The sequence below is a fragment of the Serinus canaria genome, chromosome 1, assembly GCF_022539315.1.
Source record: "Serinus canaria isolate serCan28SL12 chromosome 1, serCan2020, whole genome shotgun sequence".
Taxonomy (NCBI): Eukaryota; Metazoa; Chordata; class Aves; order Passeriformes; family Fringillidae; genus Serinus; species Serinus canaria.
Genome location: NC_066313.1, coordinates 79,904,977 through 79,919,761, shown reverse-complemented (window position 1 = coordinate 79,919,761; position 14,785 = coordinate 79,904,977). Strand labels below are relative to the sequence as shown.

The window sequence follows — 14,785 nt, the reverse complement described above, 5'->3', positions numbered from 1 at the left end:
TGCTTTTGCTCAAAACATGGAAAGTCCTCTTTGAACCTTTATACAAATCAAAAATAATTCTGTACATTCTGTACCCTAATATAGCAGTGGAGGTCTGTAGGATTGGGCTACGTTAATTATAAAAAGACAATTCATTCCCCATAATCACATTGCCTCACAGAATATTCACAGAAAGAGGCTAAGGGCACCTTTCTCTACCTTTCTGCAATGTTCATCTAAACCACAGGCTGCAGCTGTCCCCAGTGTGCCATTACATGGTAGTCTCCTCTAGGAACCCGTGCTAACAGGATGCATATGGAGGGAAGGGTAAAATATATATATTTGGCACACAAAGCACAGATGTGAACACACAATTAGTTCTTACTAATAGGCAGGAAGAATGTAATTACAGGCTTCTGTAGTATTTTTTACCTTTAAAAAGATTCTCCCTAGCACATACATCAGCAAATGCTAACTAAAACTGGGGACCACCTATAATAAAATATATAATTAGGGTAGAAATGCCCTTTGCAGATCTATAAACTTTACTGCCCTTCTGAGAGATAAGATATGATCAACTGATGTGTTCCACTTTCTTATCTGGTTTTGAAATACTGAAGTCCGTCACTGCACTTAACACAGTGCAGGCTGAAGCATAACAAACCATCCCAGTCATTAGGGTTTGGCAACAAATGAGATGCAACGTAATCAGTAGCAATGCAAGAACTCATCAATACACATTTGCTTTTGATCCCTACTCGACATCTGATATCACTATGTAGTTTTAGCTTCTTTTAAATTTTGGCAAGCAGATTTTACGTTAGAAGGCTGCAGGGGAAGGGTCTGCAGTTAATCTCTCTTTCAACATGTTCTTCTCTCTGACTTCATAGCACCAGACATAGCTGGGGGTGCTTAACATTAAAGCTGTGGTGAATTCCTTTGCTGGCTCCTGTCTAGTGCTTTCTGCTGACAGCAAGGGCAAGTCTAATTGACTTTTCCTATTACCCAGATGCAGAAGAAGGAGACAAGGCAGCAAAATGAAACAGCATCTGGGGAAAAGAAAGCAAAGCAATGATAAGAATAGCAAAGAATAATAACTGAGATTTTTAAACCTGGCAATAACAAACCCCATAAGTGAAAATCCAGCTCTATACGGACAAATAAGACGTCACTCCAATTCCCCACTCCAGTCCTGGAAAAAAAAAAGGCAAGAGGATTTGCTGTCATTTGTTTAAACTTTCTGATAGCACTCCAGGCACTTAGGAAAACAGCAGCATAAAAATAAATGAGTCACAAAAATGGATGTGGGAATGACAAATGCATGAGCTATTTTTCTCAAGTGATGCTTGCTTTCCACATTTCCTACGTTCTGTAGAGAAGTTATTCACAGCTAGTGTTCCCAAGGCAGGAAGAGTTATGCTAGCTTGTTTTATGAACTCAAATTTTATGAGTTCAAATGGAAAATGCTGTATTGTTTGACTGAATGGCTTTTCTTAAATTACACTGGCAGGAAAAGGGGGTGTTCCAGCTGTGTGGTTTGTATTTCACATGCATACCAGTTTGCCATTTTGCCTTGTATTTATCTTTTTTTTTTTTTAATTTTGCAATGTAGTAAAATTTAGACAATCAAGAACATTATAATTTTACTTTAGAAAGCTGCACTTTCTTTTTTACTTTAGATAATAAGAGGAAAACATTATAAAAATACAGTTAGGAATGTTCTTGATAAGAATTCAAGCATAGATCTGCCTCCCCAGATCCCAGCATTAGCAACAAAACCACATATTTATATGTATATTTTTATTCATTTTTTATTTTTCATTATTTTATTTTTATACTTTAAGGGAAAAAACAAAAGAGAACTTTAATTATTTAGTTGTACTAAGTGCCTTTCTGTTATCTATGCTTTTATTTTTCATGCAAAGGGAGAAAGGCAGAAGTGAAAAGGAAGCGAATAATTAGTAGAGAATAGGAGGAAAAACTATTGTTGTCTGTAGTATGGAGAAAACCCCCAACCAGTTTTACTCTTGACCTTCAACTAAATTTAAATATTTAAATCACTAGTTTTAAAAAAAAAAAAAAAGTCCAAATATGAATCAGCTGATTAATTTGTGAAACAAATGATTGCTCCTTGCAAGTTGACCCATGTAATATTTTAACTGCTTTTGTTTTCTTTTCAGCTGGACCACAATATCAATATCAGCAACTCCTCAACCCTCTGCTTTCTCCACCCAGACAAATATCTAGATTTTCCTATCATTACACTGTTCTTTCCACTACTGTGGTACACACTGCAAGGGAAATGATACTCACAGCCCCCCTCTGGGAGCCAAATTCAGGAAACCAACTTCTTTTCACCAATAAAATGCACAAGAACAATCATGTATTTCTGTTGTCATTATCTGAAAAATACCTCTCTGGGCTGGGGAGGGAACCTTGTGAGCTGGCTCATCAGCATCATGGAGCACAGACACAGAATGTCATCTGCTCCTAAACAGAATAAGAGATAAACCACAAGAAAGATCCTAAAGCAGGAAATACAGTGCAATGCTGAAAATTATTTTTTAAAGGAGAATGTTCAAATTTTCAAAGGGAAATAAGAACTATGGTTTCCTAGACACCTTTTCAAACACCAACCCCACTGCGGGGACATTTGACTATTTGGATTCATTTGTTCCTCAGACCATCCATGACTAGCAATGTGTTTAGTTCTGTTCTGCATTACAACAAATATATTCTGGGTATTCCCATATTTAAAGCACTGCAAGTTTCTCACAGCCATGATTTTGCATTTATGTTTATAACTATGTCTTTTCTAGATCAGTGTCTTCCTGCCCTCATGAAGAGGTACCAAATTGAGCATCTTTCCCAACACATACATGACTTGAGATTCTTTTAGTCTCTTAGTCCATAGCCAGGCTACACTGTGACAAAGACCACTTTCTTTCAAACTGTATTAGGGCTTGAAGCATAAATTTAAAAGCTTTAATCACAGAATGGTTTAGATGGGAAGGAATCTTAAAGATCATCCAGTTTTAACCTCTTGCCATGGTCAGGGACACCTTCTGCTACATCAGGTTCTCCTTGACTACCCATTGTCCTCTCACTACACTCCCTGATAAAGAGTTCCTCCCCCTCTTTCCCATAGCCTCTTTAAGGCTAAGGGCAACAACAGTACACTTCATAACATACTGGAGCAGCTGCAACACAGGACTAAAATAGTTTATTCCTGTCAGGCTGTAGATGGCTGAAGTTGCCAACAGCATTTGCTACAGCATCTTAATGAAGGAGATCTAAGCATGGAATACAGAGATGGTTTTGTTTTATCAGTGCAGCTCAAAAGATTTTGCCCTGATGTGATGCATCTTGCATGCATATACAAAAGTCATTATGAACAAAATGCCTTCACAGATGGCTGCTAAATTCTTGCTATGTTTGTCAGTTCTGCTGGCCTCTTTCAAGAATCCAGCTACACCCTCACCGTCTTTATGAAACTGAGCAGTCACATAACTCAGCCTTCATAACAGAGGTGGAGATACAGAAGACAATAAACCACAGAAGAATTGTTAGCATTCATTGAACCTTACTTTTCTTCCCTGTTCTAAATCAGGGTTTTTTTTAACCTGAGCCATCAGCACAGCACATAACCTGGGATTATCTCATTGGAAATTCCTAAATCCTGGTCATCTTAGAGTTCATGCAGTTGGTATCAAACTAAAGCCCCTCAAAGGCCACTGGTCCAGCTCATGTCCCTGGGGCAGGTGGCCTTGCAGCCCACACTGCAGGAGGCTTCAGCTGCATGGAACAGAGGCCATGCAGGAAAGAAAGCCCTAACAAGTCCTGGATACACAGAACTGCATCCCATGCAGTGACATGTATGACTGCTTCCTTCCATTCTTACAGGAAATATGTTTTAGGCAACTTGATTCTGAAACAATGACACATGCAGACTTGAGCTTGAAAGGAAGATTTTCAAGAATAAGGGAACTTTTTTTACTGTCTAGACAATGCCAGTACTGGGAATACCACAAACATTGCTCTGTTACTAACTATGAAGGCATTCCAACTCTGTTTTTTACTTCTTGTGAATATAACAGTTTATGACAATGAGCTATTTTTCCTCTGAGGACAAAATGCAAATGGGAACAAAAGCCTTAAATAGGAAATGTTTAGATAATTTGGCAAATGGCAGCAGTGCTTGAACAACTAAAACATATACTCACATGCTCCTGTTTTATAGAATAAAAGACCTCTAATATATGTCAGGAGTGCCAAAATCACATTCACTTAGACTTGGAAGGATGCAGCTCAATCAAACAGTATAAACTGAATGTGGCACTTACCTGTTTAAGACAGCTTCAGTCAGTTTTCTCTTTCCTTTCTCTCTGAAGAGCAGAGACAAACAGAACTTAGTATCAAGAGAGACAACAGACAAAACCAGCATAAAGTTATAATCTTAACATTTAATTATTTTCTTCTTGAAACAAAAAGAAAGAAAAAATTGGACATCAGATATTTTTCAAAAGGAACAAACATTTCATTACTAAAAATGTCACTTTGCCAAAAAGAGAGGAAAGGCATTTTAGATTTTTTTTTCAGTAAGTCAAACATTTATATTAAATAAAAATGACTTAAAATACTCAAAACAAAATTTCCATGGTAAAATGAAGAGATAGAAGAAACAGGTTTGAAAAGATATGTAGTAAACCATGAAACCTGAATGTCAGCAGTTAAATACAAAGACAAGTTTATCCAATTAGCATAAATTTGAAACATTATTAGAAGAATCGAGAGCTCCTATCAGCAAAACACCTACTTTACTTTCCTTGGAAAAGTTTATACCATAGCCTGCTTTAAAAGGCTTGATCTTAAAAAAAAAAAAAAAAAAAAAAAAAAAAAAAAAAAACAACAAAACCCAAAACAATCTTTTCACTCTAATTTATAGGCCTGTGTAGAGGTCTATACCATCTATTACTACAACCAGACTACTTACAGCATTTATACTAGACTAGATATTTCTAGGTCACACTTTATGAAGAAAAACCTGACATAAATGTCTCTCTAGACACCAAAAAGCTCAACTTTCTAGAAGTCAGTGAAGATTCTGAAGTCTAATAAAACAGGAGTTAAAGAAAAAACATGTTAAGGGTTGTTTTTGAAAGGGGTGCATGAAAAACAGTATCTGTTTTAGATAAAATACAATATTACTAAGAAAATTCTTTTAAGAGATACAAATTATTTAATTAATCAATAAGTTGCATTTTCTCTCATGGAACTAATCTTTTGATGACATCCATGTCATAAAATAACAGTTACTTTATAAACAACTTTTTGCCTAATGTCTCTTCCAATGCAGATCAGTATGCAGAAAAATGATCTAAAAACCATATTTCCTTTTATGAACAGTTATGAAAAAAAGGTGCAATAGACTTTGGACATAGAAAGGTATTTGGATAATTACTGAAAGATAAAAACCAACAAAACAAATTACAAAAACACTTGGGGAAAATCTGAAAAGGAAATAATACCCAGCTAGTAATTATAGTGGGAGAAATGGGCTGAGCTTTAAAGGAGATGGGCTTTCAGTTGCCATAGACTTTGGTACCAAAGCACAAAAGTCAGTGCTGAAAGTCATGTAAGCACACTGCAATTATTGCTGCTACTGGAGGGAACAAGAGGTACCAACAAAAAGAGGACATTTACTGCAGGAAAAACTCAGGGTGGCAAAGATCAGGTAATTTGCAGTTGTTCAGAATCATCTGCAGAAACTCCTTTCTGAAGCACTATTTGTTATCAACCAGCTCGTTTTAGAGAAAAACAGTTTTCTTCCTTGGGAAGAAACACTTAGGCTACAACTTTCTGAAAGATGGTTGTAGTCAGGTGGGGCTTGGTCTCTTTCACCAGGCAGCAGCTGACAGAACCAGACACAGCCTTGAGCTGCACCAAGGGAAATATAGGTTGGATATCTGGAAAAAGTTTTTTTTGGAAAGAGTGATAAAGTACTGGAATAGCCTGCCCAGGGAGGTGGTGCAGTCACCATCCCTAGATATGTTTAAAAAAAGGATAGGGCACTTGGTGCTGTGGTTTAGTTGAGGTGTTAGGGCATTGGTTGGACTCGATGATCTTGAAGGTCTCTTCCAACCTAGTCATTCTGTATCTTAATGTCTGCTGTCTTGCAAGATAGAGAGCATCAGAAAACAGCATCCAAGGGGGAGTCAGCAGAGATTCTCCAGCCTCTTTGGACTCTTGCTTATTCTGAATATATCTTTAGATTTGGGAATACTACTGTCACTTAAAAAAAAAAAAAAAAACCCAAACCAAAAACCAACCAAAACCTAACCAAACAAAACCCAAAGAGAACTGATAAATTTTTTATAATTTCTGACCAAAGATCAAATAGGGCTTAACAAGTTCTTTATATTTAACCCTTATTAAAAAAATAATCATGATTGTATTGACTGACTATACCATACCAAATTTTTTGTGGTCCTCAAACTTCCCTTACTGATAAAATATTACAGGAAACTTTGCTGTTGGAACTAGCCCCTTGTCACAGCTCAAGATGAAACACTGGGAGAAAATAAGGTGCTACAGGTTTGACTTTAAGTTAAAAACACATACAAAGGTAAACATTTATATCCTCACAGCAGGAAGAAACCTAAAGATCAGAGCACATACTTCAGTAGATGCCATGACAGAAACCAGATATGAAACCCTGCCCTTCAGTTTGATCTCCAAATGAGTAAAAAAATGTGAGATACTTATGACAATACATGCTCTAATACATGCTGTTAGATGGAGCCACAGCATCAACACACCCAAATCGACTTCTTAAATGTGTGTTCTTAGCCTCAGAAGCATTGTACCTGAAATATAGTCATTGCAGAGTATTGCCAGATTCTGGTGAATTGTAAAAGCAAAAAAGACAACATAATTTATAGGGTTAATTTCATGCTCATACCAATTTAATAGCATGTAACAGAACACAAAGGTGAATCAAAGTATAGTTTGCCAATCCTGCCCATTGCCTTTATTTTTTTCCTTAGTGCTATCTTTGTCCATCTGCTTCACCATCCATGGTCAGTGGCCCTCATTGCAAAGGGAGTCGCTGGGGGACAGAGCAGTAAGGTTTTATCTGCACCATAAAGATCTGGTTTTTAGCAAATGAAAATCTATTTGATTTTCCTTTGCTTCTTTAGACACCTGGAGAGCTATGATGTTTCTGGTAAGGTGGAAAACTCATAGGTAAAATGGGAAAAAATTAGGGTGAGACAGTAAAAGAGCTACAAGGATCTTATTTCAGAAGAGGAATTGGGGGAATCTGAGAAGAAAGAACATTTACCTTCATCGCTCAGAGACAGCTCCTCAGTTGTGCACACCACAGATTTTATTCAAGTTGGAACTGTTTCACCTAGGTTTACAACTTCCAACCTTCATTGTGATGCTCTATAGGTCACATTTTTATTCAGGTCAAACCACAGACCACACATGCCTTTTAAAGTTCCTGTTCTTTAGAAATAAGCCATAAGGCAACCTTTTCTCCTACTACAGCATCTCCAGATCAGAAAAATGCCCACGCTATGTGCAGAGACTTCCTGGCAGAGGCAGTGGACAGTACAGAGAGAGTAAAAGACCTGCTAGAACAACCATTGCAGGCTGGGCAAGACAGACATTGGAAGAAGTGGGTCTCAGATTACGACTATTACTCACACAATAGGAAAAACAGCCTTATTGATTTTGATTTTTTTATAATAAGTTTGCTTTATGTGTGAAACAACAAAGCCTGGATTTTTTTTTAATCAAGTCCACACACAGAAGAGCTGGTAACAACAAACCAAGAACCTCATTTTCACAAAATATCAGTGAAAATTTCAGATCATAAGATTAGTAAGATTGAAAAAAACTACCAGATATCTATACATTTGGAAAATTTATTAGCCATAAAGTGGCTAGTGCCAGCTAGTTGTGCCCCTGCCTCAAGGACTGAACCAGGTGGAAAACACAAGCTGTAGTACAAAGTGCAGTTATTTTATGTCTGATCTAACAGGAAGTTGCTTTTGCTTCATCTGAAGAAGATAGCTTTGGTGAAGAGTAATTTTGGCAACAGGAAGCTACAGGGTCCTGTTCTGACATGGTAATATCCGAGAGATAACTAGGTTTTCTCTGTTAGCTCTGTAGTTCTTAGGCAGGAAGCATGTTTTGGTATGATGTGATTAAACTGTGCAGTAGTCTAAGGAGTACGAATTCATATTCTTTTGGGCAAGGGACCAACTTCTTATGCAATTCTTAACAACAACCATAAGCACTCTGTTAAAGGACATCCTTTGAGCAACATTGATAATTTCCTGTATATGTGCATACAGCAATTAATGGCAAGATCCACGCTGATGGATTACACAATGCATGTGTACATATTCAATCTTACCTTCTAGGCTTGGAGTCTGGAAAAAATGGGAGCTGCTAACCACTACATAATAATGACTTCAATATGATTCCTGCAAAACTCAGATATTTTATTGAAAAAGCTTATCCTTAAATTAAAGCACAGCATAACTTTAAGTGCTTTTGTTAGTACAGTTAAACTATTTTCCGACTTAGAGCAAATCTAAAAATAACCTGATTAGGCACTATCAAAAAAGAAAAAAAATTAACACCCATCAATTTATGAACTATTTATGGTGACAATGATTTGATATTCCACCTTTCCAACTGGCAAGGTCCTACAAATATAAATAACAAGTATGGACCTCTTTCAGGAAGTATAGGTCTATGACTACTGAATCCAAGTCAGCTGCCTTCTAAATCACACTGTGCGTGTCACTATACTGTTTATTATATACAGTGCATACCCGGCCATTGAAAAACCAGGAGTTGGGGGCAGTGTATTTTTCATACACGCCCCTCAACACAGCTCAGCAAGCGTCAAATACAAAACTCAAAACTCTTTCTCCTGACTAAAGAAAAAGCAAGCCTGCCATGGGCAGCATCATTAGGTCTCCTGGTGTGTTTTGTGTTGGGTGACTTTTCCTGAGGAAAAGCAATGAATGGGAGTGCCTGACTTAAGAGAGGGCAGCGGTACTTGAGTACCCGAGCATTCATCTCTGCTATTAAAACCTGGGACCAGATTTAAGCTCTGTAGCCTCCTCTCGGAGCTCCCTTCGTTTCGCAGTCAGGCTACACGGCAGCGGCTCGGGCCGAGCTGCACGACGAAGTCTCACTCCTTCTTTATCTCGGCCCGCAGGGGACACCCAGCCGCTGGCACCAGCCCACGGCACCCGGAGCTATCCCGCCCCCCAGCTGGAAGGAGGGCCCTGGGGCGCGGCGGCCCGAGCGCGCTGGGGCGGTGGCCCGGCCCTGGGGCGGTGCCGCCCTTGCCGCCACGGGAACGGCTGTGGCGGTGCTGGGAGCGGCTGTCAGCAGCGTGTGGTGTGTGTCTGTATGTGAGTTTGTGGGACGGGCAGCCATGTGGCGCTGGAGGCTCCTTCTCTTGTCGGTGTTCCTCGCGGTCTCGGTCTCCGTCAGAGGTGAGGAGGGGTGGGAGTTGCGGAGCGGCTCTGCCGCGGCTCGGGCAGGCAGCGCTCCCCTGCCCTGAGCCCCTGGGGCGGGGGCCCAGCGCTGCCGCACGCACGGAGCCGGGCAGCAGTGTGGCTCGGCCAGGCAGTCCCGGGAGGGAGCCGGGCGGGTCTCTGCCTGGCCCTGTCTATCAGACCGGGGAAACAGCGCTCTACCCCTCCGGCCTTTTTTTTTTTTTTTTTTTCCCTTCCCTTCTTCTCATTTTACTCGCTGGAAATTTTCTGAGCTTTCTGCCCTCCTTCCGCACTGGAAACGGACTGGTTTATCATCTGCGGTGCATACATGGTCCTCGCCCCAGTAGGGCCCTGGGTGTAGGATGGTCCTCGAAGGGGGTTTCGGGCCTGGGGAGCTCGGCTGGAGCGCAGCTTCCATTTTAGGAAAGAAAGCGGAGTCACGGCAGTCCCAGGGCATCGGATGGTTACTCACCAGAAAGTCTGCCGTCACACGACAGCCTTTAAAAAATAATTATGGCAAAACCGCACGGTGAAACACACTGGTATGTTTTCTGAGAAGCTGCTCGTTGCTTCAGTATGTATCAGGGACAATTTTCCTGAAGCCTGGTCAAAAAAAAGTCTGTGTGTAGTAGCACATAGTATGTAAAAAAATGTCTGTATGTAATAGCACAAATAGTTTGTATTTGGTAAAAGGAAACATTTGGGGGTGAAGAAAGTAGTAAAGTCCCCAGTACGAAGGTGTTTTTTTTTCCAGGCAGAGGACTGCTGAACTGGAATATGCAGTCCAAACTGTCATTTCCCATTCATATGACTTGTTTTTAGGACATTTATTCCTACTTGTTGCTATGCCTAGGCTGTTTGTTTTTTTTTTTTTTTCAGGTACTTTATAAAAGCAACCCCTCAAATCTTAGATATCTACCTCTTCACTGTGAAAAAGAAGGAAAAATGCACGTTCTTAATGTTGATTGGAAGCTGTAGGTAGTGCACGCATGATGCCAGATGAGCAGTTTGACAGCAAGTTCTGTTGTGGCCCTGTTGTGCGGTTGATTTGCAGGTTGGGAAAGCTGAGCTCTTGGAAAAAATAGTACAATTTATTCGAAGCCACCTTTAAAACTGACAGATGACTCAGGCTGCTTACATTTATCATCTTGCTACTTGTGTGGAAAATTTCCTCCTGTACTTCTGCAAGCAGTCCTCATGGTTGTGGACAGCAAGATCTTTGCTGAGATTGTCTTAACATGAGGAAGTTTTTGGGGCCACTGAAAAACAGTGCCTTTTTACACTTTTTGCCAAGAAGTGTGGAGCTGAAAAGGATTGTGCTTTACTGGAGGGAAGGTGTACAACAACTGCCTCTAAGGGTTTTGTTTTGAATTCTGAGGAAAATTATACTACTACTACAAGCAATCTAAAAGATTGCTTTTAGAAAGCTAGTTAATTTATATGAGTACTGGTTAATGTCAGTAATGCCAGCTGAGTTGATAGGTTATAATTAGTTTGGACACTTTTTCCTTAAACAAAATATGTAAGAATTTGAGAACTGCAGAGAATGTCAGCCTGGAGAGGGTGGGGCCATCCAGGAGAATTTCAGATTTGTGCTCGTGCCATCTTAAATGACAAAAGCAAAACCTGAATTGCATGCTTTTGAAAAACTTAATTTCACTGTTGGTGGGCTGTCTGTAGTCTGAATTTACAGAACTACTATAGAAAGTTAAGGGTCTTGCAATATCAGCAGTTCAGCTGTTATGAAACTGTGTGGAGTTGACTATTTTCACTGGGGGACTGCCTGCTTTCATGACTCATGCAGAAGAATCTGTGCTCTGGACTGATAATTTCTTACAGGATCATCCATTTTAGGCACAGGAAAGTTGTTAGTGTTAAATCAATGTTCAACATATCAACAAGGATTTGAATGTATTATTAAGCAAGTGTGTACTGTGTTACTTGAGCTTGATTAGAGAAAGAGCTTGCAGTTTTAATCTCAAAGCTGCTATTTAAGTGTTGTCTCATGTGTCAAGTATGAACTCTGCCAGTCTGGCAGAGCTGGAATTTAGATACTGTTGGGGCTGTATCCATTGGAAGGTTAAATGTGAGTTTTTATATCACCAGTCTATAGTCAGTCTGGCAACTTGCCCCTCCTGAGGAGCGGGATCTCTGTTTCTCTTCCTTTTTTTATTTTTTTGGTCTGGTGCCCATCTAGGCGTGCACTGAGATGATTCAGCTTGATAAGTCAGTAGATGACTAATCTGCATTGAGCTTGCTCTCCAAAGTGTTTGATGGGTGTTCCTGCCAGCACAAGGGAGTGGCAGGGCCTAGCACGGGAGAGTGGAAATGACATGGGGACAGGGAAGAACGGGCAAGAGGCTCCCTGTTGTGGCTGGCTGTGAGGTGTGAGACCAACTCTGCCATCTTATATCTGCAAAATTATCAGGATAGCCCTGTGTCTGATTTGAGGTGTGTGGTTTTCAAAACACAATGCAAAAAGAGCAATGTGTGTGAAGACCACAGCAGAGGAAGAATCAAACAAAAAAAAAGCCTTGCATGATACTCCACCCATGAAATTGATGATCTTAGAGGTCTGAACTAAGCTCAATGATTTTCTGTGATTCTGTGCATGATGAGCAGCAGGAATCTGCTGTATTCAGCCACAAGGCTCAAAAGTCTCCCTTATCTACTGCAGAAAGATCAAAGCATGAAAAGCTGTCTGCTTATTGCAGGCCTGGAGTTTGGACTGGGATATATGGTTTAAGTATCTGCTGCAAGAATTGGGGAGAGCTTGTTGATTGAAACACAGCTGCCAAAAGGAGGTGAGCAAAAAATACAGGCTGGAAAATGAGGTACCCATGTTGTAAGATCAGTAGCCTGGGGTGAAGTGTGGGTGGAGATCCCTTCTTTCTAAGACCTCTGTAATCAGAGGGCCCTGAGGAAGGGAAGGGAGCACTTGAGCTCCTGACTTCTTGCTGAGCAATTCAGTGTTGAGAGAGATGACTAGTTGGGTGGAAGATAGTGAAATGATCCTGTCTGTAATCCAGTAGATGGAGCTTTCAGCTGGGACAGGGAGGTGCTGTAGGGACTCCCAGAGGCTGAGCTCTGCTTTGGGGGCTCTGGAGTTGTTTGCCTTTTAAATCTGATTTTAAAAACCTAAACAAAACCAATAATAGATCAACAAGCCACCCCACAGTTTTCATTTGAAAAATTTCAGCAGCAGTGCTAGAATGCATACATGGCAGCATGAACTTTAAATCTGAAGTGCTTGTTTCTCCATCTGTTTTCTCAAATGTGAAACAGCTAATAATTTCTTCATGTGGTGTTATATAAAATGGCCACTGCACTGTTATATCAAAATGATGTCACTGCAACAATCCATAAGCTTTCCTTAAGCTATAACTGTTACAGTGATTTAGCTTGGCAAGAGCTAAGTGTGACTCAGCCTACTGCCATCTAGCCAAGACCAATTTCAATATTTTCCTGATGTTACTCTGGTTCATGTGATTGGTTTGTTTGTGCTTGAGACTCTTGCCTACTTTAACTCTTATTGTCTTGAACTTCCCACTGAAGTGACTCTGTATTTCATCAGGTGTCAGCTGTGTTAGAAAATGCAATGATAGTAGTAGTCATTGGTTAGGATCATTTTGACAGGAGTATTCCACTTTCTTCTAGCTCTTCTGCAAACTGCTTGTGGCACAGGAACCTGCTCTTTGGAGTCTAGTAAAAATGTTTTGAGAGAACATGATGAGCAAAACAGTCTCAATTCATGGGCTTATACTTAAATTAGCTGTTGGTCAATGCAAACTTCTAATCATGGGTTTGAGAATTGAGAAAAAAAAGTTGATCCATCAAACCCTAAAGGCCCTCCCTTTTCCCTGCTTTAATTTTAAGCCCAAACAACCCTACCTACTCTATATCAGCTTCCCTGGTTTTCACTGCAGTTTGTGCTCAGCCTATCTTCTGCTCCTTTGCTGGGGTAACATGCAGAGCAAGAAGGTTGTAATGAGCTTAATGGTGTTTTTGTGCTTCTCCTTCATGCTGATCTTCCTCTTCTCTTTGCTTTTCAGTGTCCCACATGCTATGATGGTCACTTACGGTCCCTCAGGACTGTCACTGTTCTGTTGTGGGTGGCCCTGGTGTGAGCAGCCACACTCCCTAAGGGGTGTCTTTGCCGTAGCACCTCCAGGAGGTCTCCTGTTGGCATGGAATTACTCAGGGCACATCTACAGCCACATGTTTCCTCTCCAGTCTCCCTCTGTGAGTCTCTCAAACCATGCCTTCCTGTGTCTCCTGTTGCTGCTGGCTGACTCTTCATGTGTGCTCCAGCAGGAATACTCTGCTTTTGAGACCAGTAGAAAGTTTGGTGTTGTTGGAGTTTGGGATCTTTCCTATTGCTTCTTTCTCTCATGGAACTGTGTCCCATCTGTCACTAAGAAAGCATGACTGATACTTAGGAGAGATGAAAGAAGTTTCCACAGGAAGGGTGTAGCTGGTCACTCTCTTAGCTGGGGGAGGGGCAGAGATACCACCAGAATTGGGCTGGGGAAAAATGGGGATAGGGCAGATCCCAGCTCTCTTGCTCTCTCAACTTTGGAGGAGGATGGTCGAGCTGTTGCTTGGTGGGGGAATTCGCTGCCAGAGCCCAGCCCTGCCCTGCTTTCTCCTGCTGTGGGTGAGCCTTTGCTCATGAGAGCAGCCATTGAACTGGGACGTTATTGGCACCCTGCCTCACTGGAATGGACCCTTGCCATCTGCTCGGGTGCCTCAGGGGAAAAAAACCGATACCCCAGCCCTGTCCCCTTTCCTGGAGGGTGTGTCTCCTTGGCTGCATGTGGCAGCTGCTGAGGAGGAGTCGGCTGCCACTGCCCAGCCCTGCTGCTTTCTGCTCCTGCCTCGGGCTTTTTCACTCACTGTAACCCACACCCCTGCCTGCTGGGACACCCCATGGCCACTGCAACAGCTGCAGAGTTTCTGCTGCCTCTCCTGCTCCCCTGGCTGAGCCCACCCTGCCATTCCAGCTGCCTCTCCGAGGTTCCTGCTGCAGCCTGTTTTTGCCATCCAGCCCATGCACCATTACAGGGTGGGAGTGTCGCGGCTGAGCTGGGCCACAGCGCCCCCTGCAGGCGCAGGGGATCACGGCACCGCCCTGCCCAGCCGGGAGCCAGCAGCGCCCCTGCTGGCTGTGACCGGAACTGCTCCGAAGGGAAGCTCCTGCCTGTGGCCGAAGGGCTGGGCCTGGGCTCCCCCGGCTCTGTCTGCTGCCGGTGTGCTTGTTGCTTGTCTTCTTATCCACA

General features: G+C 41.6%; 1 protein-coding gene across 1 annotated transcript in view; it reads left to right on the top strand.

Annotated features, from left to right (window-relative positions):
• Positions 1-14,785, top strand: part of LOC103812312 (uncharacterized) — an 81,747-nt gene that overhangs the window by 44,604 nt on the left and 22,358 nt on the right. The window contains exon 2 of the mRNA XM_050976629.1: positions 9,119-9,503. Within this exon, the coding sequence (XP_050832586.1) occupies positions 9,119-9,503 (385 nt within the window). The remainder of the gene's footprint in view (positions 1-9,118; positions 9,504-14,785) is intronic.